This window comes from Falco punctatus (genome assembly GCF_963210335.1).
Source record: "Falco punctatus genome assembly, chromosome: 7".
Lineage (NCBI taxonomy): Eukaryota > Metazoa > Chordata > Aves > Falconiformes > Falconidae > Falco > Falco punctatus.
Genome location: NC_137587.1, coordinates 46,068,692 through 46,092,128, shown reverse-complemented (window position 1 = coordinate 46,092,128; position 23,437 = coordinate 46,068,692). Strand labels below are relative to the sequence as shown.

The 23,437-nt window shown below is 47.7% G+C and overlaps 3 protein-coding genes across 3 annotated transcripts in view; 1 reads left to right on the top strand and 2 right to left on the bottom strand.

Annotated features, from left to right (window-relative positions):
• SOS2 (SOS Ras/Rho guanine nucleotide exchange factor 2) overlaps positions 1-1,421 on the bottom strand; it is a 56,509-nt gene extending 55,088 nt beyond the window's left edge. The window contains exon 1 of the mRNA XM_080397066.1: positions 857-1,421. Coding sequence (XP_080253192.1) covers positions 857-943 — 87 coding nt within the window. The 5' untranslated portion in view covers positions 944-1,421. The remainder of the gene's footprint in view (positions 1-856) is intronic.
• A 1,123-nt stretch (positions 1,422-2,544) lies between these two features.
• Positions 2,545-18,882, bottom strand: L2HGDH (L-2-hydroxyglutarate dehydrogenase). The gene is made up of 10 exons (XM_080397083.1): positions 18,746-18,882; positions 18,470-18,585; positions 16,523-16,674; positions 13,883-14,014; positions 11,558-11,720; positions 10,984-11,018; positions 9,334-9,501; positions 7,286-7,443; positions 5,912-6,043; positions 2,545-4,938 (listed from the first exon to the last, which is right to left on the bottom strand). Exons 1-10 carry the CDS (start codon positions 18,823-18,825, stop codon positions 4,743-4,745), a joined length of 1,332 nt encoding a protein of 443 aa, XP_080253209.1. The 5' UTR covers positions 18,826-18,882; the 3' UTR covers positions 2,545-4,742.
• On the top strand, positions 18,827-23,361 carry DMAC2L (distal membrane arm assembly component 2 like). Its single transcript, XM_080397106.1, has 5 exons — positions 18,827-18,936; positions 19,166-19,273; positions 20,317-20,525; positions 21,362-21,533; positions 22,782-23,361. The coding sequence occupies exons 2-5, from the start codon at positions 19,173-19,175 to the stop codon at positions 22,894-22,896; spliced, it is 597 nt and encodes a 198-aa protein (XP_080253232.1). The 5' UTR covers positions 18,827-18,936; positions 19,166-19,172; the 3' UTR covers positions 22,897-23,361.
• The last annotated feature ends 76 nt before the right edge of the window (positions 23,362-23,437 follow it).

Below are 23,437 nucleotides of genomic sequence, written 5' to 3'. Positions count from 1 at the left end.
ACCGTGCGGCTCAGCAGGCCACCGCGTTGAAACCCCTACAGCGCTGCTCAGCCCTGGGCAGGCAGCGAGCCAAGGCACAGAGCAGCACATCCCCCCTGCCTGCCCCCCCAGCCCCAACCCCCGTTCCCGGGGGTGCCCTACCACGGGCCGGGGGCTGCCCCGCTCTACAGGCTGCCGCACACAACGCCGAATGAAACCCCTCTGTCACGACAGGCCGAGCGGGTTCCCGCAGGGTTTATCGCAGTCACGCAGCTGCTTCTCTAAGGAAACACACAGGCTGACTTCACCCTGCGCCGCGGCTTGCTTTACTCTCTCGCAGGACTCCGACCGCCAGGGTGTGTCGCGATAGTCGGTGTGGCAGCACCTCAGCTGGGTGGCGGGTCCGGGGCGGGCAAGGGCCTGCGAGGCTGCCCCCCTCAGCGCCGCGCCGGCCCGTACCTCAGCGGCCCCGCCGGGCGGGCAGGGCCGGGGCCGCCGGCAAGTGGCGGCGAAGCGGCCCCTGACGGGAGCTACCGCCGCGCCGGGCACGGCAGGAGCGGGGCCGGACCAGGGCCGGCCGTGGGCAGCCGGCTCCGACCGCTGCCCCGCCGAGGCTGGGAGGGGAAGGGAAGCCGGGGACCACCGAGGCCGGGGGCCGCCGATGCCGGGCAGGGGCCCCGTGCAAGCCAGCGGCCCTGCTCTGCCCGGGAAGGGGTCGGGGCTACGGGAGGACGCGTATCCCGTACGGCGGAACGGGCCCCGGCCCCGCCACAGGCCCCGGGAGCCCGGCGAGGGGAAGGGGCGCTCGGCGGGGCCGCAGGGCGGCGTGAGGCGCAGGTGCCGCCCGCCCCCCGGCCGCCGCCGCCGGCGGACTGACCTTGCGCAGGGCGGGCACGAAGAGCCCCCGCCATTTCGGGCCGTTCTCCTCGCCGAAGAACTCGTACGGCTGCGGCGGCGGCTGCATGGCGCCCGTCGGCGGCTCCTCCGCATCGGGGCCGCCCGCCTCGCCGCTCCCCGCCGGCTACGGCGCCCGGGGCATGGGGGGGGCGGGGAGGGAGGGGGGCGCGGAGGGGAAGGAGAAGCCGCCGCTCGTCAGGGCCGGGCCGCGCTGGGCTGCCGGCCGCTGCTGGCTCGCTCCTCACCCCCCCGCCCGGGCGGCCATCACATCCGGCGCGGGAGGGGCCGGGCTCCGCGCCGCTCGCCGTGCGCTGACGGGGCGGCGGGTGAGGCGCTGGGCCCCGCCGCTGCGGCCCGCTAACGCCGCCGCCCTCCGCGCGCAGGCGCGGCCGCCGCCACCGCGCTGCCCCCCGCCCGCTGCCCGCGGCGCCCCCTGTCGGCCGCGTCCCGAGGGGCCGGCTACGCCGCGAGGGGCCTGCCCGCCCGCAGCGGGGCACGGCGGGGAACCCGCAGCGCGGCGCCTCGCGCTCCTCCCCGGGGCCGGGGGCGCCTCGCCCCCCCCTCCCGCCACCTGCTGCGCTGCCCCTGCGCGCACCGGGAGCCGCCTCCCTCTGGCGAAGGCTCAGCCGGAGCCGCCCCGCGGCAGCACCAGACCCCGGGGTGCGCTGCCCTCGCTGTCCCCCACCCCCCGACGCCCCGCTCCAGCCAAACTTCCCCTCGATTCCCTTCTGATGGCGCTGCACGCCGATGTCACACGTTAGACACCCCCACCCCTCTTAAGGCTTGTGCAGAGGGGCAGCGGGTAAGTTAACCGGAGGCAAAGGCGCCCGCCCGCCCCGTCGGGCTCCCGGCACCGACCGGCGCTCGCCGGGGCAGCGGCGGCTCCCAGCGGTTCGGCCCGGCCGCTCCCCGGCCCCGTGCTTGTCTCTCGGGGCAGACACTTGGTCAAACACAAACTGAGCAATAATAAAAAGGTAACGCCGAGCGCAGCTGCAGGGTAACGGTGGGGAGACCCGCAAACCCGCAGGTACAGCCAGGGTCCGGGTCTGGAGGTAGGTTCCAGGCTGGGGGAGCCCCTCACCTCCGCTTCAACCGCAGCCCCGGATCCTCAGGATCCCTCGCTCCCCCAGCCGGCCTGGGCGGCTCCAAGGTGCGCCCGCCGTGCCCGGGCGCAGGGAAGTGCCCCAGGGTGCCGCTTTGCCGAGAGCAGCACGCAGGAGCCACGGCACGGGGCACGACACGCAACTCCCCGCAACATTTTCAAGATGCGGTAACGTGCCATACTCTTCCCAGAGTTTAGGACTGACTTTATGGGACACTTTGGGGGAATAAATTGTGTTTGTCCGAAGCCGTCCTAATGCTTTTATTCAGAATTTCAGGAATTACCATTCCACATGCCACTACAGGTCCAGATCAGGCTTAAAACTAGTTCTGCCTGCTGCATACACGCCGCTGGGAGAAAGAGCTGTACAGTGTGATAAGCACTGATAAGGTACAGGTACCTTAAGAAGACAAGTTCGGTCATGTGTCGTCATCATCCCCCGCCCCCCCCCCCCCCCGGTAAATTAATTCCTATTATGTAGAGCTATATCCCACCTAATTCAGATGAGAATTAACAAACAGCAGTGAGACTTTTCTGCCAGGCAGGAGAAACACACAGACCTTACATCGATTAAAAAAAGAAAACACCATACTATTTTAATCATAATAGAGAATGACACAGTTACTAAGCCAAGTGAAATAGATGCTTCTGGAAAATATATTCATAGATTTTCACACTTTATGGACAACAAGATTTATGTTTGAAACCCCATTATTATAATTCTTGGAAGTTATTCCTTTAAAAGTTTTATAACTTTATCTCAAAAAATACAAATATTTCATAGAATGCTACATAAAGATTCATAATTTAAAAGCTTCAGTTAAACTCCACCCCAAAATAATAATCTCCTGAGAGTAAAAAAGCACAGCAGGCTGTGCAGTTAAATGTGCTGACTTCAGATTCACCATAGTATACGACTGCTTTACATTTTCATGTTCATTATTCTGTTAATACATGTTAGGGCCACACCTCGAGTGGGAGGAAGCTGCTTGTGCAATCCTTGTGTAGTATTTACTGTTGATAGGCAACACTTCTGGTGGGGAGCGAAGATACGATTGTTCCATTGTGAAGGTACAACTTTTACACAGCCGTGTGGCGTTTTCAGCATTTGGAATATCTGAATCTCTGTCTAGTGTTATTGTGGCCAAGAACAATGACCAAAGCTTTTCTTTGAAGGCCTTATTATTTCAATTTCCAGATTGTCCTTATGCAGGATTCACTTTTCTGGTAAGGGAGTTATCACCAGGAAAAAGAGAAAAAAGAAAAAGACAGAAAAAAAGCAGCTCAGCTCTGTGCAGTAAGCACATCTGCTAGCACACCTGACTTCCTATGCTCACACACTCCCTCATGCCTGTCAGAGTGCAGAAAGTGACTTAAAAAAATAAATAAATTAAAGAGTATGGCAAATTGCCTGGTAGCAAACTACCCACAATTATCTGTATTACCCAACATCCTGTGAACATCTGCTTTAAAAGTATTCTCAAGTACTTTGTCCCTGGGGCCACATAATTCTTTTTTGTACTAATTATGCAGAACACACCAAGATACTCAGCTTAGTACCAAACTTGTTTAACATCTCTTTAGTTTAAAGCATGTTCTCCACATAGCCTCTCTTCCAGAAGTACCTTTGATAATTTCCAAGTATCAGAAGAGTAACCAGCACTTTCTAAGCTCCCCTCCTGCCAGCCATGTGGGAAATAGGAAGCCTTCCTGACTCACTGCTCCTTGGGCTCCAAGGGAAGCGGTATGCAACATGACTCAATTAAGACAGGTTTCTGTAGCTTCCCTCCCTTCACATTTGCTTTTACAAAGACCATTTCCCCTGGATTGCTCAACATGCTGCACAGATAAGCTCCTTTTGCATTACCAGTATTCAAAGGAAAAAAAAAACAACCCACCCCAAAACCACTGAAGTAATTTCTGATCAGTGCTGACTTCCCAGATTTAAGTTAAACGAAAAATGACTGTTTACGTATACGTTTTAATTTCAGTTCTATTAAAAAAAATAGAAACGGCCATCAGATAGCATATCTGAATTGCGTATCTAAATTGACTTGGATTTAGTAATCCCTTGTTAGGCTTTTTTTTCTGTGAAATACTCTACAGGCATGTAGAAGGATCTGAATATTGTTTTCAGTCTCTGATAAAGCCCTCCATTCCCGATCAGCAGAACCCTTAAGCAGGGCTTATCCTTCTATCTCCGTTACTTCCATAGAAGCTAGGGGACTGTAGGGTCCAATTTTACCAGAGTCAGAGAGAAAGCACAAAGCACACGGAGAACCACCCGGTGCCTGTGGGTTCCCAGAGGACCTGGACTCTTCCAGGGTGCGAAGAGGAGGCAACGTTTAGCCCAGAGGCATGGCAAGTCTGTGTGGGCAACCCCACCACAGAGGCTCTTCCTAAAGGCCCACTATGGTTGGAGAGAGAGACCCTCGCGTTGTGCCTGGCACCAGCACTCCCACAGGCTGTTCCTGCTCAGGTGGGACAAACCTTTACTGCCAACAGGGCCATGAGCTTCTGTCTTGCAGGTGGCTGTGCCGCACCAGGCCTCACCAGGCACCGTAACTCCTTTATTCAAGCAGCTGTGGCTGGCAAAGGCAAACATTGAAAATGCTGGTTTTGTTCTGCACGGCTATGCCAGCACTGGTTGCAAGCAACACGTTGCCAGTTTTATCTTCGTCACTAAAGGCTGCAGAGTTCATTCAACGCAGACAAGCTGCTACACATACAAGAGGGGTAAAACCACGCTACACCTGTCAACCATTCACAGTTCAAATCTTTGCTTCACTTCATCTGCAATCATTTTTGCAATGGCAAGGGAGGAGGTAGCGGCAGGAGAAGGGGCATTTCTGACATGAAGAATTCTGCTTCCAATATCCCCACTGCCTCCATCGAATACAAAGTCATCTACCAAATTTCCGTCACTGTCCAATGCTTGAGCTCTCACTCCAGAGGGACCCCTGCAAAATAAAGGAGCCCACCATGAGAAAGAAAAATGTTTTCTGCATTCAGGAAATCACTTCTGTTCTGACCTTGTGAAGGTGCCCAGGGAAACAGTAAGGAAGGCATAGCGTGGAGTCAAGGCCCTGTCAGGCTTTTGGGCGAGCACAGGGAAGTCTAACACTTGTGAGGCAGGATGGGAGATGTCTCACAGTCATTACCGTAAAACAAGGGCAGGTAGCCAAGCAGAGGATCTTCTTTATCTTTCCTGGTTGTGCAGTTACTCTCCTCCACACACACACAAACATGCCCCGTCTTTTTCAAAAAGGAAGCCCTTTGTTTTGAAATAGCAAGTCTTGTCAAACATAAATGACATGCCAACAGTATATATCTGCCTGAGCTGGGTAACTCCCTTTTACCATGCTCAAGCTTTTCTCATTCTGGATTCTCCCTGCCAATCTCTGGACAGTTAAACCCACCTCCATGTACTTAAATGCCTCATCTTTCCTCACGAGTCTCTTCAGTTCTTAGCATTTCTGAACTCCTTAGAACTAGTTTTCCACACACACACACTAAGAAGCTGAACACAATTTTATTGAGATGATTAAGTCAATATTCACTCAGTAGCAACTCATAGTCCAGTTTCCCCTCCGAATTTCAATAGCGTTTTGCTTTCTTTGTCAACTCAGATTATGTTCAGGCTATTGAATGTATCACTAGGATAAAGAGACTTTTTTTTTCAGCAAGCATGTCACAGCTGTGAATTTCAGCCTATAAAGAGCGTAGAAAGTCACACAAATATTCATCAAACTTGCCTGTACACAAGCAAACACAATACAAAAGGCCTTCCTGTAGAAAGCAACTAAATGCTTCTGTGCTTTGGTAGCATATTTTGGTGGAGGAAAGGAGTAAGCTAATGCTACATTTGCAACTGTTCAAAAACAAGGGATTTAAAAGCCACTGGGTGTTACTAACAAGAAAAGTTTTCTTTACCTGAGAACATCATTGACAGTGACCTCAGGGATGAACTTCTGAAGTTGCTTCACCTGTGCGCTAAGGAAACACGCTCTGTACATTTCACTCAGTCCATAAGACAAGTTTCTCAGCACAAGCTTCCATAACCCACTGCAGAGAGAAAAAAGAACCGCAGTAAGAACAAATCTTCCAGGGTAAAGGCAGCAGCATTAAACTAACATTAAGAAGGTAGCAAATGCAACTGCATGGCAAAAATTCCCATTCCCAACATCAGTAATCTGATAGTGCTTTCTACTCGAGAAATACATGCTTGTCCTTCCCTGCTTCAACAAACCTGGTTTACGGAGCTGTAGCATTGCATTTATGTTCTTTCTGTGAGAATGAACTCTGAACTCAAGTCATTCCTATGTCCAGGATTTTTCTCTGGTTCAGTCAAATGGCAAGAGGCTGAAAACCCACACGCACAAGGGAAAACAGACATGCCGCTCAAGACTTTTTCTCCACAATTATTCTGAAAAGATCATCACACTCCTAAACCCCTCAGTTTTCAGTCAATAAACCTTGCTTTGTCTTTGCAAATCTTGTTTGCTTGCTTTGCTTTCCTCAGGTCTTCCAGTATAAAAATCTATAGACAACGATCAAGACACTTTCAACTCTTTAATAAACTGCATTAAGTTGAGCTGTTTGTCAGGAAGCTATTTTCCAGTTCCCTGACCTGTTTTTCAGCCTCTCCTTGGATCCTCCCCAATATTTTCACATTCTTTTTCAAGTCTAATTCCTAAAATTGAGCACTTGGTAATGGTCTGTCCAGCCCCTCATAGAGAAGCAAGATTTCCCTCGACTTCTACAGACATTCTGTTCATTTAGTTTGCAATTTCAGCAATGATTCCTAATTCCTCTGACACGCTTTCTAGGACAGCTTCCCAGCCTGCATTTGTGGCCCTAAACATATATTGCCTTGCACTCAAACATTTTTTAAACGTACATGGACGGCCTGACGAAGTTTAACACGGCATTTCAGACCATTCTGTGCTCTCTCTTCCAAGCTTCCTCTGCAGGTATTTTAATCACACTGTCTAGGTTGATTAAAATATTACGCTGCATTGGACCAAAACCAATCCTGGAAGAGCTCCACTAGTAGCAACGTGGCTCACCAGCAGCAGACACATTCTCAGACCAGCTGAGACCTGTCTTGGTAGTTTATGAAAATTCAAATATTAGATCGCATGCAAAGTTGAGTGTCTTGGAGAAGTCCACCCTTATCAGCACAACTGTCTTTAAACACACCAAAAACTTGGCAAAAGCAGGCTTTTTGACAGGAACGAGCTTCCATGGAGTCAAAAGCTGACGTTTCAATAACTACATTCAACAGACAAAAAGACAAGCTATTACCTGTACGTTACTGCATCTAAAAAGTCTCCAGTGTTGAAGTCGAACAATTTGTAGCCCTCTCGCTTAAAGGCTAGTACTGCATTAGGACCAAGCCAAACACTGCCATCCATTCTCGGTGTGAAGTGAAATCCCAGAAAAGGGAACTGAGGATTGGGAACCTAAAGCAGGATACAGCAGTTATTACAGCTGTTACAAACCAGATCAGAGAAACTGCCATGCAACCATTCAAGTCAACAAAATCATCTAGGAAACATGGAAAACATTTGCAAGGAGGGAAGTATAGATATTTACACTTTAACACGTGAAAGAGTGAATAAAATAAACCAAAACACAGTACAGGAGTTGTCCTCCCAATAAAGGGAAACAACTATTTTTTAATGAACGAGTGACAAAGGAAGTAAATTTGCCATTTTCTTTCCAACTGCTACAACAAAATTCGAGTTGTATAACCATACAGTTGGCTCCTGCACTGGTTTTTCTGCTTGTTAATTGTGCAGTTATAGCACGTAGCCAATTTAAAACACTGAACAACAGAGCGAGGCCAAATAAAACTGCATCTCAGGTAAAAGCAAAACAAACAACAGAAAAAAAAAGTACATGTGATTTCTCAGGATATAAATCAAACCACAACAAAACCCATGACACACTAATACTATTCACCAGCAGTAATTATACTGCAATAAAGTAGGTTATAAAATATTAGGAAAACCTCACCATTCTGTATTGCTCAAAACAACATGCAGTTAGAAAGCCTGTTTAATGCTAACAGTAAGTCTCTACAGTTTCTTTTTTGTTTGCAAATGGAATACAGTGTAATTGTGGGTGAAGGCTGAAACAGAAATAAGCTGCCTATATCCAGATACAAGTATTAAATAAACACACCTCTTCATGCGCTGGGTACTTCAAGACCTTTAGCTACTTAGAAAAGGTGATTACAGAGGTGACTGTGTTAATAGTCCAAAAATAAGCACACACTGGGTATTTCTCAAAACCCAGTATTGTTATGACTTAAAAAGTGCTTTAAGAGACGTTCCTTTTCTGCATTCAGTGCACTGAATTTCCTGTTAAAAATACACATTCAATACTTTTGAAGCTTAGTACAACCACTCCAGAAACTACATTACACTTCTGGTAACATATCATTAAGAGTGGTGCAATTTTCTAATCTTATTACCGTATCTGGCCATAACAAAAAAATTCAAAAGGCATCCTCACACAGCCATGGAACAAAGCTGGAAGGTACCCTCGCATGCCAGCCAGTTCCTCCCTCCCATCCCAAAATGGGATCCTGAATCATTCCCAGGTGAGAAGGGGTCAAACACCCAATGCACAGGGTTCCACAGTTTCTCTAGGGTGACCCACTCCAGCGTTTAGCACGCAAATCTAAGTTCATATTCAGAAAGGCGGTATTTCGATAGACCGCATGAATTAACTAAAATACCGCCCTAGGAATTCTCTCTTCTTACTTGCTAACTTCGCTTTCTGTCAGGGATTGCTCCTCTTCTTCACACTATTTGTCTATATAAACAGCAGAAAGTTTGTCATTTTCCTTCCATGTCTATTTTTTGTCATACAAAGTAAAGCTAATTCAAAGACAGGGTTGAGAGGCAAATATCTAAATCTGAGCTTTGGGTATTAGCACACAAGATTAAACCCTACATTTAAGTAATTAATTATTTACTGTTGTCCCTCATTGACTTCTGAATCCTCCCTACAGATTTATTTTACAACATCAAGAAAGAAGCTAGGCTTTTGTGGGTGTGTGGCTATCGTGCTAAACATTTCATTCTTCCCCTATTAAAACTCAAAACCAAAAAAAATCCCAACACCAAAAACACAAACAAAAAAAAATGACTGGCAATAACTTCCCACATAGTGCTTCCACCTGTTCCTCAAGAACTAACAAAACCAAGCTGTCCTGTCAGAAAGCAACTGAATCTACGTCCACATGTTGTGCATCACTAGAAATGGCCATGTAATATTGCCCTTATTTCTGTAGTTTTAGCAGTTTTGAGTACACTCTGAAAGACAAACAGGAGAGCATGTACCGGATAAATATTTCCTTTAACCATATAGCACTTTTCTGGTTTTAGCACCAAATAATCTCCACGGAAGGGTACAATACGAGGTTCAGGGCTGCAGCCACTGATCTCGGACAGACGGTCTGAGTAAAGTCCTGCACAGGTCACAATGTGCCGACAGTAGATTTCCTCACCCTGTGGAAAAAAAATATGAAACAAAACACACAAAACCCCAACATAGCTACTGAAAAACCACCTATCACCTACAAGCTTTAAAAAAAATGAGTCAAGACCAGAAAGAAAACCAACGATATTTTCAAAGGGAGGCAGAAATATTTAACAGTTTCATTTCATTCTTAACAATATTTAAGAATACGAGATACTTTTTTTTATATTATTCTTTAATAGTATTTTTCTTTATTTCCTGGAGAACTATCCTAAAATGGCAATTCATTGCCCAGGCAGGACTGGAAGAATCTTTATAGAAAAGGGGCAGGGAGGGGAAGAAAAAAAAACAAAATAAAAAAAGAAACAAGTCCTTGATTGTCAGACTACTGTCAGCTTCAGTTCCCAGAACACAGAGCTTCGTGCGTATTATTGTACAGAACAGAGACCCAACCACCAGCCTCAAAAACTCTGCTCCTCCAGAAACCCCAGCGTCTCCCCCCGGTGCTTCCCCACCTCTGCACCCTACAAAGCAGCTCCTTGGCCAGGTTTGCATCGCCAGAGGATATGCAATAGGTGGGGTAGGTAGCTCAGCAACCGCAAAACATTTGGTTAAATAAAACTGTTAACAGATTTCACCCCACAGACTGGGAGCGGTCCTGCTACTGAATGGTAGTTTATCCAGAAAGCTGTGCAAGTTTATAGCACACTGTTACGGAAAGGTCTTAAATATTTAAACACCTTACTATGTAAATAAATAAATAAAATCCCAAGCTATTCTCTATCTATGCTTCCGTTAAAAATATACCAGTATTTGGCAAGGGAATCTAACAGATTTTGGAAGCTACTTTTTAATGAAAGAGCAGAACTAGAAGGAAAAAGCAGCAGCACCAACTTTAAAAACTACTGAGGGGCTGTGAGGTTGGTTCTTGGTTGGTTGTCTTCCCTCTTCCGAAGAAGAGTCCGGATACTCTCTCCTGAAGGTGAAAAGGCTACAACTACATTTCCTGTGCAGCACTCACCGGCTTGCAGGCATGACACCAGTATATGCACCTGTTTTATTCAATTAGCTTGTGGCTTTCTGATGATAAAAGGATTCTAAATGCTTCCTTATCATTTTCATAGATGCCAAAGACCAAAAGAAGACACAAAAATAGGTGTTTCTCACCAAATGAGTAAGTCATAAAAGGAGGCTTTGGAAACAAGCATAAGAAACATGCAAATAAAAAAGATAAGGGACATATACAGCTAAATATGTTGGGCAGCAGAAGGAGAAAGTTATACTTTCATCATTATTCCCAGTACACGATACAACCTGAACATGCTAATTGTTAAGAATTGATCGCAGTTGTTTGATAAAAGCAGTCCTAGATGACACTGATCAGGTTACTGAACAGCAGCTTTTTAGCATTTTTTAAGGAGTTGATTAATCCTTCAGGACTCAATAAAAATTCATAAGAAAAGGAAAACCAGCTTCCTATTAAGCAATTAAGTCTTCAGCTTAGTTCTTACCTTTGAGTTCCTAACAATGACCGGGTATTTTAGTCCTGTAATAGAATTAGACAAGAGAAGGAATTAATAGAACACCTAACAGAAAACTGACAGAACAAGCAGCTTGTCAAAAAGAAGGATTCTTCCACTGGAATCTTCAAGCTACGGAGCAACTACTGTTGGACACAACTGATGTCGTTGGGCATAACTGTATTTATGAATGAATAGGGCTTTTTTATTCTTCCATATGTGTACCAGCACAGACCCAACCTGCCTTCCAGGATAAAGACAAAAGCACTATCACAAAAATACTCATGAAATACTCAGCTAAATTTGATTTTAATAGGAGAGAACAACCTTCCTCCTCAATTTAACTTTCATTTGCCTCCCTCAGCTTTACATGTTTCAGCTGAAGGGTGACCTGCCTGCAAAAAAGAAGTGAGCTTGCTCAATACTCTTACTACCATAATTTTGGCTTTGGTCTCATTCCTATGGGACAGAAAGGTTCAGAAATGTCACTTCAGTTAAAGCAAATGTGTTTTGAACAAAATCTTTGGCAGGACTGTAGTAAAGGGAGGGCAAAGAAATGCCTTACCATCTTCACTTCCTGAAGAACTTTCTTTAGCCATCTCCATGTTTGTAACTTCAAAATCAGTCAAGACTGTCCCACCTGCTTCCTGGAAGTCTTCAGCGTAGGATTGGGCCACTTGCTTATAATTCACAATGCCGGTATATGGAGAATCAAGGGCCATCAGACCCTGAAACAGTAGTAAGATACAGAAGAACAGTGAAGGCTGTATGTGGACTTTGTTCTTCAATACAGAGAGTATTTCATCTGGAATAATGTGCGTTGCCATTGAGAAGGGAGTACCGCTGTCTCCCCATCCCTGGCTGCCTGTTCCTAGTCTCTCCATGTGCCAGCTCCAGCGTTTGTGTTTGCTGACAACTAATATGGCGAAAACTACTTACGCTGGATTAAGTGATCATGTTAACTCCCGCATGAACAAGTCTTCTCGACAGAGCACTTAACAATAGAACAGAGATGTACTTATCTTTCACCACGTGCTATGCAATTCCACCTTCAAACAGTCACTTATGGGGCTCTCCCTGATGCACAGCTGTTCCCAATGCCTCCTGCAAGGCTGCAAGATACAGTCTAGCCAGGGCACAACACTTACTGCACCGTACATCAGAGAGGAAAGTCCCTTCTGAGTTAGACAACTGCCTATATTTCTCCTAGCAGAAAGCAAAGTTTAAGTCCAGTGCATAGCTAGAATCTGTAATGTCTCTCAGACGTTTTACTCCCTTTATACCCAAAAGGATCAGTTTCTCACATAATTTTTATCATGCTAGATGGCATCACAGTATTTTCCTAGTTCTGGCTGTAAAATTAGGATAGTAGGAGTGCTTTGTCCCAGAGAGATGCTGTAAGTGTAACTTAAAGACTGTCAGCCACTCAGATACCACAGTAGCAGGGGGCATTTACATGCCCAAGATAACCAGAATGCCTGGTAAAACTGTATCTTACACTAAACTTTTCTCTCCACTCGATACGCAGTGGAATGTTTCACACCATTCCAGTTCCCTTTGCTTGAGGAAAGGACACAGATTGGGAAACCAAAGCAAATGAAGTAAGACCCACCTGAATCTATGCATTTGCAGAAGTAATGCTCAGGTGGATCTTGAACATGCAAAGAGTGTTTTAAGGAGTGGATACAAAATGTTTACACGAAAAAAAAAAAAGATTCTTCTCCAGAAAATTTTTGTCTCTACCTACAACCAACCACTCATAAGCAACAAGCCATGCAGCTACACCAACAGCAAGGTGCCAAATGAAAGAGTACAGGGAATTTATATCAAGGTTTTCCTTTCAATCAGAGGTATACTAAACACCAACAAATCTGTATTCCACAAACTACATGCATTTCTCCTACTTTGAAAATAAACAGGCTGAGAAGTGCTACATCACCACCCCATGCGTAGGAAGCAACTGGATTGAAATTGGCTTGATCCAAAGCTGTACTGACAGATGGGAAGGAATTGTCAGTGCTGCGCTATCAAGCTTTACTGTAAGTTAAATAATTTTAGTGGGAAGGAGCAGAATCATCTCAGCCTAAACTCAAGACACAGCAGCTCTAACCTGGGTAAAGGAATATCTGCCTATCAACCACAAAAACATACAAGCAAGCACCTGTAAGGAGAAGGGGAAGAAAAATAAAGACTGGGGGGGAAAAAAAAAAACATCATTCATTGTCATTGGTGGGAGAACTGTTTTTTTTGTTTCTGAGCATATACACTAGGGAGGACAGCTCTGTGTAAAGTTGAGAAAATGATGAAGTTTGAACAACTTGGAGGCTCTGTCCATCTGCCTATAAATTGTCCTGTACAGGGACTAATGGACAATAGTCTCCTACTTTGACTCAAATAATTCTGATTCCTTTTGTAGGCTGCAAGTGAAATGAATTGCCTGCTCTCTAATTTGTGAATGCTGGCCCTTATGAGACACATGGTACATCATTTGCAATTAGAGCAGCAGCAGCTCTTTATGACTTCATCACAGGGAGAACTAATGAACTATGAACTGACGAGCAAGAGAATGAGAACAGGTGAGCTGGGGAAACCTGTGGTGACCGTGTCACCTAAAAGATTCTGCAGGATCACCTTATGCTGTGTCAGACCTGGTCTGATGAGTATGTAATGGCAAATGCATACAAAGGATTGGACTGAGCTAAAAAGTTCCAGAAACAAATGGATACATTTATTTTTGTTGGCAATTATGTTTCTTCTAGATTTTCAGGCTCTTCTGAACTTGCCACCCATGCAAATTACAAGGCCAGAAACGTATCTATGTTAAATTAAAAAATGCTGTGACCTGAGAAACTGGGATCTTACATGCTAATTAAAAGTAAAAATCCCTTACCCTGCAGAAGGGTTCTTTAGCTCGTATTTCTTTTGCTCCAATCAGTTTCAGACCTCGGACATTGTTCTGCAGCCCTCTTTCATACAGAGCTTTGAGTCTTGGAATTTCATCTTGTTCAACGGCTACAATTAGCTTCAGAAAAGATAACAAGGCACACCAGTGAGCAAAACATACCAAGCCAGTTCAGGTCTGGCATCAAGCCTGAGCTAACAAGCAAGCAACAGTGAAAAGCAAATTACAACTCAGGGGGAGTGGGCAAAAAGTGGTTTGTACCATTAGTTGCACAAGATTCTGTAAATACCTATTATTACTGAGAAAGCATTACTGTATTAAGGATAGTGAAAGACAAGTGTTAAACTACAGTATAAGTACTATCAATGGATAATATTTGCTAAAAGTACCACAAGACTACAAATCTGAATGTGAATGTGATTTTAACGAGCCACTGGGATGCTTCCAAAAATAAAACTGAATTTAACCCACGATGTACAAATCGCAGTCTCAATAACAGAGTAAGGATGTGTTCTGACATGGTTACCAATTCCACTTCATTTAACCACAACTCACAACTATCACAAGAAATTTATCCAGGCTGTGCATTATCTGTGCCAGGTTTGCACCGACCACACTGCTTCCAGGCCTAGCGCTTGATGTATTTTTACACAAAGCAGGCCCAAGCCTGGAGAACTCTGGCATCTCTGCACTGAGAAGGCACCAAGTTCTCCAGACTTAGGGCTGCTTTATGTAAAACTGGCTGTAACGCTGGAAAAACGTGCCATAACGTCACCGTCATCTTCCCTGGAATAAACACTGCAGGGGGAAGACGAGGCTGAAGCACAGAAATTCAGTCTCAGCAAAGGAGGTGCCAGGGTCTGCGCCAGCCCTTCCTAAGCTCACTGACCCCTGCAGCGCAAGCCTGCTGCCTCACATGCGAGCAGGTTTGTGACAGTCTGGTGGATCGCTGCACAAATCCACAGTGCCATCTTGTGATCGGCGCTGCGGCAGAGGGAGCAGCGAGCACAGCCAGGCCAGGACAAGCACCGTCACACTGGTGCCAGGGCCACCAACACTGCCACATCCAGGGACCTCTGCTCTGCACCCCAGAGCTGGGAGAGATCTGCACCCAGCTCCCCGGGGGTGCTGAGCCAGGGGGTGCTGAGCCAGGGGGCCCTGACGTGGTGCTTGTCACATCAGAGAGGGTCTCCACTGCGCTTTTAAGAGAAAGGCTCGTGCTGTCCAAGATGTTCACAAGCAACCAGGGTGGTGAGAAAGTCGGGTGATGGTTTCAAGTGACTCCAGGCGGTTCAGACAAAAGCCAACTGTAAAGCACTGCAGAGGGACCTTCCAAGGTGAGTGAGCAACTAACCAAACGGCAGATGGAATTCAACCCAGATAAATGTGAAAAGATGACCACTGAAAAAGCAGTCTTAGCCTCACATATAAAATGACGGAATCCAAGTTCAAAGTTATCACTCAGGACCAAGATCTTGGGGTTAGGACAGACAGTCCTACAGCAACATCAGCTCAATGCCTAGTGTCAGCTGAAGAGCCCTAAACTGAACATTAGGAACAACTAGGAAAAGGATACAGGATAACACGGAGAACTACTATTTCACTGCAAAAATCCGGTCTGACCACACCTTGAATGCTGCGCACAGTTGTGGTCCTCATCTTGTATCAAAGATGCACTAAACTGCCAACGGTTCAGAGAGCGAAGGCAGGGTGGAGACAGTCTTGAAAAAGCTTCTCTAAGAGGAGTGACTGAGCAGACCCAGATTCACCTGCTGGAAGGGAGGACTTTGGGGGAGGAGGGGATACAAAATTACGTGCAACTTGGAGAGTGTGAGCACAGATCAACCGTTCATCATCTCTTCCAACACAAGGGCTAGGGGCCATCAGATGAAGCTTGCAGGAGCCAGTTTCAAAACGATGTAACTCTTCATGTAGCGGGTTGTTGATCTCTGAAACTGCTCATCGAAGTATGTTCTGAGGCAAAAGCTTTTAATTGAAAAACACTTGGAAGAGAAACCCATTGAGAGCCACCACAGACAGAACAGATCAGGCTCAGAAAATAACCCGAGCTGAAATAATTAATAATTTGATTGTCCTGTTCTCATTCCTTCCTGGGTCTCTGTTTACAGACACTTCCAGAAACAGGATATGTGGCTGGGGAGATCCCAAGCTGAATCCATACAGCCCTCTTCTGTCCCCATCATTTCAGGTTGTGTTAGGCGGATGTAACATGGCATAAATATATATAGCTGGGTCACACCTGGAGCTGTTTTCAAGTCACCGCGTCTTAGCATATCAGGTTCTCCAAAGAAGTATGGCAAGCGCATATTGAGAGCCTTTGCGTTCCTTGGAGCTACACAGGTGCCCCTCCACAAGGCTTGGCTTCCACCATTACCTGGGATATTTCAGCTCACCCCACAGATACGAAGAATTATTATTTAGGCCCAGAAAAGAAACTGATTTTAATTGCTGGAAAGAAGAAAACAAAAAGGCACATTCATCCTGAAGGTAGTAAGTGTTGCAGAAACCCATCTCTCGGGAGAAAGACCACAACCCAGCCTATGCTATACATTGAACGTACATTATACAGTCTCAGCTTCCAAAGGTAAAGAACAGCAATTCCTATACCTTCCCACACTGTTTATACGGTATTCCCTTCTGGTCACAGTACTCGTAGCAGAGGGCTGCACCCTGCACACACAGCTTAGCTTTCAGAGATCCAGGTTTGTAGTAAATTCCACTGTGAATCACACCACTGTTATGTCCGCTCTGGTGATGAGCTAAACGGAAAGAAAAATAAGTTATTAAAATACCCATGCCCATGATTGGTTCATACTTTAATTACCTCAGCTGTCAAAAAAGCGAGCAATTTGAGATCCTGCACTAAATCAGCATCATAACAAGAGATGTTCAAATAAGGCAACTGCACAGCAAACACAGTTCCTCCCTTGGCCTCAGAAGGCTAGAAAAATACTGACACAGCAAGACCTAGTTAATAATCAACCACCACAGCTTGCAATCTGTTGAATCAACAGGAATGAAAAAAAAATAATAAATCACAAGTTTTGCCTCCAAGAGCTACAACTGCAGGCCAATCAAACAAAATTTTCTAGATGTTAAAATTAATTTTAAGAAATTAAATTTTTAAAATTAAATGCATCCTTAAATGCCTCATCTAACATAATGTCTGTGCAATCCCCAATTTCTTTGGATGTGCTGGCTGGCCTGGTAGGCTTTTCAGGTATTTGTGAACTGGATTAGGTTGCTATTTCCACTTTGTAGCCAAGAAAAACAGGTGAAAAATATCACATTTTTACTCAAGTAATTTGGTCAGGTTCTCCCTCTTAACATACCGACTCCCAAAGGTCACTCCTGCTTTGCACTCACACAATTGTTAAGGACTTGGTGTACGTCCCGTCTTGGGGATAAGGAGCCACTTCATACCGTACATGTAACATCTCAAGAGCAACGTACAGCCTGGATGATAGAACAATCTGAAGTGAGAGCTTGGGCTCACAGGTCTTATTTTGAGTTAGCCACTGATGTCATCCCTTGGGGCTGCTCCTACTTACCCTGAGTGACTGCACACCTGCATAGCACTTGGTGTGAAAAGACTGCTTATGAGAAGAACCTGTGCTCGTACTTCAGCAAGCCAGGAAAGCTTTCAGTGAAGCAACAGGGCTCATTGTTTCTTACGTCAAAGCCACGGCAGGTGCCCGGGTGCTGCTGGAGTGCCTCAAGATTTCCCACGTGCGCTGTGCTGTCTGACTAACACTGGGTCAGTAACTAGCGGTATCTTCCCAGTTATCCCCATGCTTGTTCTTTACCCTCCACCTCCCAGGCACCTTGCACAGCACATACAGGGATATCCAGAAACACGGGACAGATGACTGTGGTCTACAGTTTTGGCAATTAACAGAGGTGTAGACTTTGCCCAAACCAGCAGCTCCCAGATGTTTTTAAGCAGCTCTGCTTCCCGACCCTCGCCCCCTCCCCTCTAACCATCACTCTTCTCCTCACACCTCACCAAAAAGCTCTCCTGGCACCACTGCTCAGCCCGTCCTCTCTGCCTCCCACTCTGCGGGGCACTAAACCAGAGCTGCCCTCGCCTCTCTGCAACCCACCCTGCCCCTTACTCGAGTCCTTTGCCCCCTCGTCCCTCTCCACAAACTCCTGCTGCTGCTGGAGCCCCAGGCCAGCAACACCCACCGCCTCCCAACGATGAAGCAGCAACGGTCAGTCCTTCCTAAAGCCCTGGCACGAAGCCCCCGGCGCGAAGCACAGGCTGGTGCCAGCTCCGGTTCCCCGCTGAGGGACGCGTCCCTGGGCGAAGGGAGGCAGGAACGCCCCGTCGGGGGTGGGGGGTCACGGTGCCTGGAAGCGAAGGTGCTGCGCCCGCGGAGGGGGAATCCATCGCCCACCTCAGCGACGAGGGCACACGCCGAGCATCGCTTGGTGGTGCTCCGTTGGTGCCACGCTGAGGTTCTGGCGAGCGTGTGCTTCAGGGAAGGTTTCTGCCGGGCGGACACCCGGTAACCCGGGCCCGGGGGTACGGGGGGCGCGGCGGCACCGTACCTGGCTCCCTCTCCTTCTCCAGCACGGCGAAGACGAGCGCGGGGTGCCGCCGGGCCAGCTCCCGGGCAGCGGCCAGCCCCACGATTCCCGCTCCCACCACCGCCACGTCGAAAGTGCTGCGCAGGGACAGAGGCGGCCGTAAGCTCACCCCGTGCCCCGGCCCTCAGGGGACGGCGGCGGCGGCGGCACGGCCCGGCCCGGCCCGCCACGGCCGCCCTCCAGCCGTGAGGGCCGCGGGCAGGGCCCCGGCCGCCGCCGCTCCCCCCGCCGCCTCACCTGCGCTGGCGGCGCTGGGCCCGCCACAGCACCGCGGGCCCGCCGCCTCCCGCCCGCCGCCGCAGCGCCGCTGCCGCCATCTTGGGGGTGGTGACACGCGCCGGGCCGGGCTCCTCCTCCGTGCCCTCTGCGCGGCGGCGGCCGGAGCGGAGCGGGGCCGGGCCGGCCTCCCCGTACGGTTGGCACGCTCGGTCCGTGGGGCAGCCCGGCGGGAGGGGATCCCGGCGGCGCGGCGCGGTCCCGGGGGCGGGGCGAGCTCCGAGCGGTGGCGGGGCCTCCTCTCCCCTCAGGGCGCTGGGGCCGGGGCTGCCAGCCCCGGTTAGGCTTGGAGGGGCAGCCGGGAACGGGCTGCTCTCCGGCTGCGTCGGGAGCGGGGCCGCCCCCCGAGTGACACCCCGCTTTCCCCTCTCCTTTCCCCAGGAAGGCGATGCTGTGGGGGAGGCTGGCGCGGCCGGGCGGCGGCCGGAGCAAGCTGCCGCCGGGCGCCTGGCGCCACTTCTGGGGGTGGCTGAACGCCGTCTTCAACAAGTAAGGGGGGGCGGGGGGCAGGGGGGACCCGCGGCCCCGCTCCTGAGGCGGCGCCACCTTCCCCCCCCCCGCGCTGGTCGCTGGCGCTCGGCGGGGGTCGCGCCTGACCTGGTCCCAGTTACGGCGCTGGGGCCTTCCCAGCGGGGTGTGCGCTGGGCTCCCTGCTCGGGGCGGCCGGGGCCGGCTGCCCGTGGGGGTTCTCCCCGGAACGCGGGGCTTCCCTTGACCCTCAAATGCATTTAAACCAGCCGCACGGCCCTGCCCCCTTCTAACGCATCTAACCGCGCTGTGGCTCACGATGGGAGTCAGCCACACGGGCTTCCACGTTTCCTTTTGGAGAGAGGCGGCCTTGGCAAAACTCTTTCCCTGCCCAAGACTGCTGCCAGTAGCTCGCAGTTTTGCCTTACGCCTTCTATCTCCGTGGAGAGGGTTGCGAGGTGTAGCTGATGGCTGTGACAGGTGGGAAGCTGAGCCAGACAGGTGGCCCTTCCAGGCCTTTGCTTCTGACTTCAGCATTCGTCACCACGCTGAGAAAGATCTCATGAATGGACCCAAGGATTTTAACTAATTGCTGAAGTGTGTCTTTTTGAAATACTGTAATTGTTGCAGAAAAAAGGCTTTGGGAATGATGTCCATGTGACAGGCAATGAGAGGTTTGTATAAGATCACTGTTTGGGAGACAAATTTGCAATTGTTGGAAAGCCTTCCTTTAGAGAAGGTAGAGAAAGGCATTTTTTAGTATTTCCTGTGGCGTGGAAGAAAACAATCGGTTAGAAGGGTTAAGTCAAGTTGCATTTGCATTCTTTAGTTTTTTACCAAAAGCATCTACCATTTAAAACCAGTTAAAAACCCCTCATGCCAGACTGATTAAGAACCAGTGTGTTCCAAATAATTATACGTAAACAATTTCTAGTAAATCATATTCTTACTTTTCTGACATCTTACCATGTGCATAACCAAATATTTATTGTGCAGTATTATTGTTGTCAAGACAAATCTCCTACCTTGCAGAAACCATGTGAACGCTCTTTCTGTCTTGGCAGAGTGGACTATGAACGTATACAAGCTGTTGGCCCTGACAGGGCAGCTTCAGAATGGCTGTTGCGCTGTGGCGCGTTTGTGCGCTATCAAGGCTATCAGAAATGGCAGCAGGACTACAATGGTCTCCCAACGGGACCCCTGGGGAAATACAAGATAGAAGCAATCAACGCTACTGACTCTTGCATCATGTACAGAGGATTTGACTATTTGGGTAATGTAGACACACCTGTGCAAGGATTATGCTGAATGGTCTTAGTTCTCCTGGTTGCATCAAAATATGAATAACTGTGTTATTTTCTTGTTCCTCAGTAAGACATAGAGAAAGATTTTCATCTTCTTTTTCCCTTAAATGGCTTTGCAAATGTCCAGCAGTTCCTGAGAATTTGCTGCAGGTCTGGTGTGAAGCAGAAAGAGATTGGGAACTTCATCGGCCCTTACCTGATGTGACAGTAGCACTAAGGAAGCACAACAAAGATTTGCTATTTTATTGAGTTCATAGTTGAGTAGTTGGTAGCAAAAAGCACTACTTTAAATGTTCTTTTTCTTCTAAACCAAGTGCTGTTTTTGCTGTCTGTGAAGGCATAATACTACTTGTTCTCCAGGCGTTTAGGATGTCTTTAAACACAAAAAACAAAAATGAAAGCTCCATTTCTTACAGAATAAGAGATTTTAAAAGTGTTTCAGGTCTTCAAATAACAAAAACAAAAATAGGGAACAGACCATTTTATTTTTTCATTGGCAGGAGACCTGGAGTTTCCTGCATTAGTATGTTCCTAAGTCAGAGACATGGTTTATCACCCAAACTTGTACAGTTTTATTATTACCGTCCATGTCAAAGCTCTTAGAATCTCACCAAAAGGATACAAACCCTGGGGTTTTCATGTATTTAAAGTACCGCTTTGGAGATTAGGTGTGCATTACGGCCCCACTGTATAAAGGGGCATGTTGCTGTGTGGTTTTGGAATCAGTTACTAAATTGAGAATTTAACAACCAGTACAGGGTTGTTCCTGGTATCCTGAATCAAATACTAATTTTTTTCTTTCCAGACGGTCTTGAACACGTTACAGAAATCAAGCTGCAGAAGTGTATTTACATACAGGACGAGTGTTTGCAGAGGCTCAGCGAGACGAAGAATCTACAGAAGAGTCTCCTCCAGCTGAAGATAATTTCCTGTGGGAATGTCACAGATAAAGGCATCATTGCACTTCACAAGCTGACGTACGTAAGCTGCTGAGCAATCCTGTAGCACCCTGCTTCCCTAGCTGTTACCTCACTGTGGTTCGGGGGTTGTGCGGACTGGAAGGGCTGAAGTCTGAACGTCCTTGGGCTGTTTCAGATGTGTGTGGGGCAGTGGTGGCTGCGTTCCAGGACTGAGCCGAATGACAGCCTGGGAGGGCTGGCACTGCCACTGCAGGAAATGTTTCTTCAAGCACAGTTGAAGACAAGTGTTGTGGATAGCTCTCAAAAGATATATGAATTAACACATATGTATTAATCAGCCTTTTAAGGCTGGTCTCAGGGAGTTGTGTAGCAGCTCGGCCTGTGGCTGAGAAAGCCAGAATCATCCGCTGTAGTGTGTGAACTGATGGTTGCGCTTCTGCCCTCAGTTGAGCACAGCATCTCATTACGCTGTGAATTACTTCAAGCTTCAATTTACACTTGAAGTAAGTTACGCGGGGCTGATTGCTGCACAAATTAGAGCAGCACGCGTGCTCTGTGCCGACACACCACCTTTGCAAGAGCAGTGAATGCATACAGCTCCCCTGCATGCTGGCACACCAGGTGGGTTTTGCTTGAGACCAAATGATTGATGATCAGCTTGGTTTCCACTCCTGCCCCCCTGCTGCAGCTGATTTTCAGGGCAGGCTTTCACGGTGTCCTGTAACTTTTATTGTCTTTCTATGCCTCATATCGCTTCCTCTCACTCAGTTACTTTGTGCTCCCTGAGGCCTTAAGGTCTTAGGGCAGACCTAAGCACGGGAAGCAGTTGGATACTGTCTGGCTCCATAGCTCTGAAGTACGTATGTATGTGCGTTGTTGAACTGTGGCCTTAAAGTAACTTGGAACTGTTCTGTGTTACACAGAGATACAGACGCAGGCAACATCAACAAACGGTTGATGTGGTGATTTGGATTTCATCCTACAGAAAGGAGGACCTTCTATATTACTCTAGTTATTATCTACAGTAAAATAACTTTTACTAAATTGCTATTGAAATTATTAAATACTCTTTAATATAAAGGAAGCTTCATGATGTGGGAGTCCAGAATCTCTTTTTGAGCTCTGTAGAAGGACTGAACTTAGGGTGAGCTAAAAACTTTAAGCACCCACTTCAGAAAAAAACTTCCATTAGAACCAGTAACCTTTTAAAATGCTCAGTACAACTACGGTAGAATAATCCTTTGTCTAATGTCTGTGTCAACAGTTAAATAGTAGTTGATGACTTTTCTTTTTAAATATTTATAGGAACCTTGAATATTTGTATCTGAGTGACCTTCCTGGAATAAAAGAGAAAGAAATTACTGTTCGCATCCTTCAGCAGGCGCTGCCAAACCTAGAGCTGGAGCTGGACTTGGAGTAAACGCAATTGCATGTAACTGAGGTGTATTTGATTTCATAGTATTTATCATACGTTGCACAAATGAAGTTGTAGACAGTACTGTACTTCCAGGTACGGAAATAAGCCCAGCTCTCCCAATCCAGGCTCAAAAGCCATATGCAATCTTTTGACATATTATGCAGTTAAGTTTTATTAAGCGTAAACTGTATGGCAAAGCAACAACAGAGAAGGCAGGCTTCTGTGCATAGTCATTTCCCCCTTTTTTTGTTAAGACACCAATTAGAAGTTTTCAAATAATAGTGTTGCACAGAAATTCTGGCGCAAAATGACAGTGGGAAGAACGTCAGTGTTGTGAAACAGCAGCGCTGTACGCTTTTATTGCATGTTGGTGACGCCGTGGGAATGAGAGCTGTTTGCTTTCTGAGAATCTCGCCCCGTCAGTGGGTGCCGATTCAATAAAATAGCTTCTGGGCCTGTTTTCCTGTTCTTTGCGCTTTGACTCGCAAAGCCTTTGTTTGTTTTAAATGGAGCGATCTACGGCCAGGCAGCCCGGCCTTCTCGT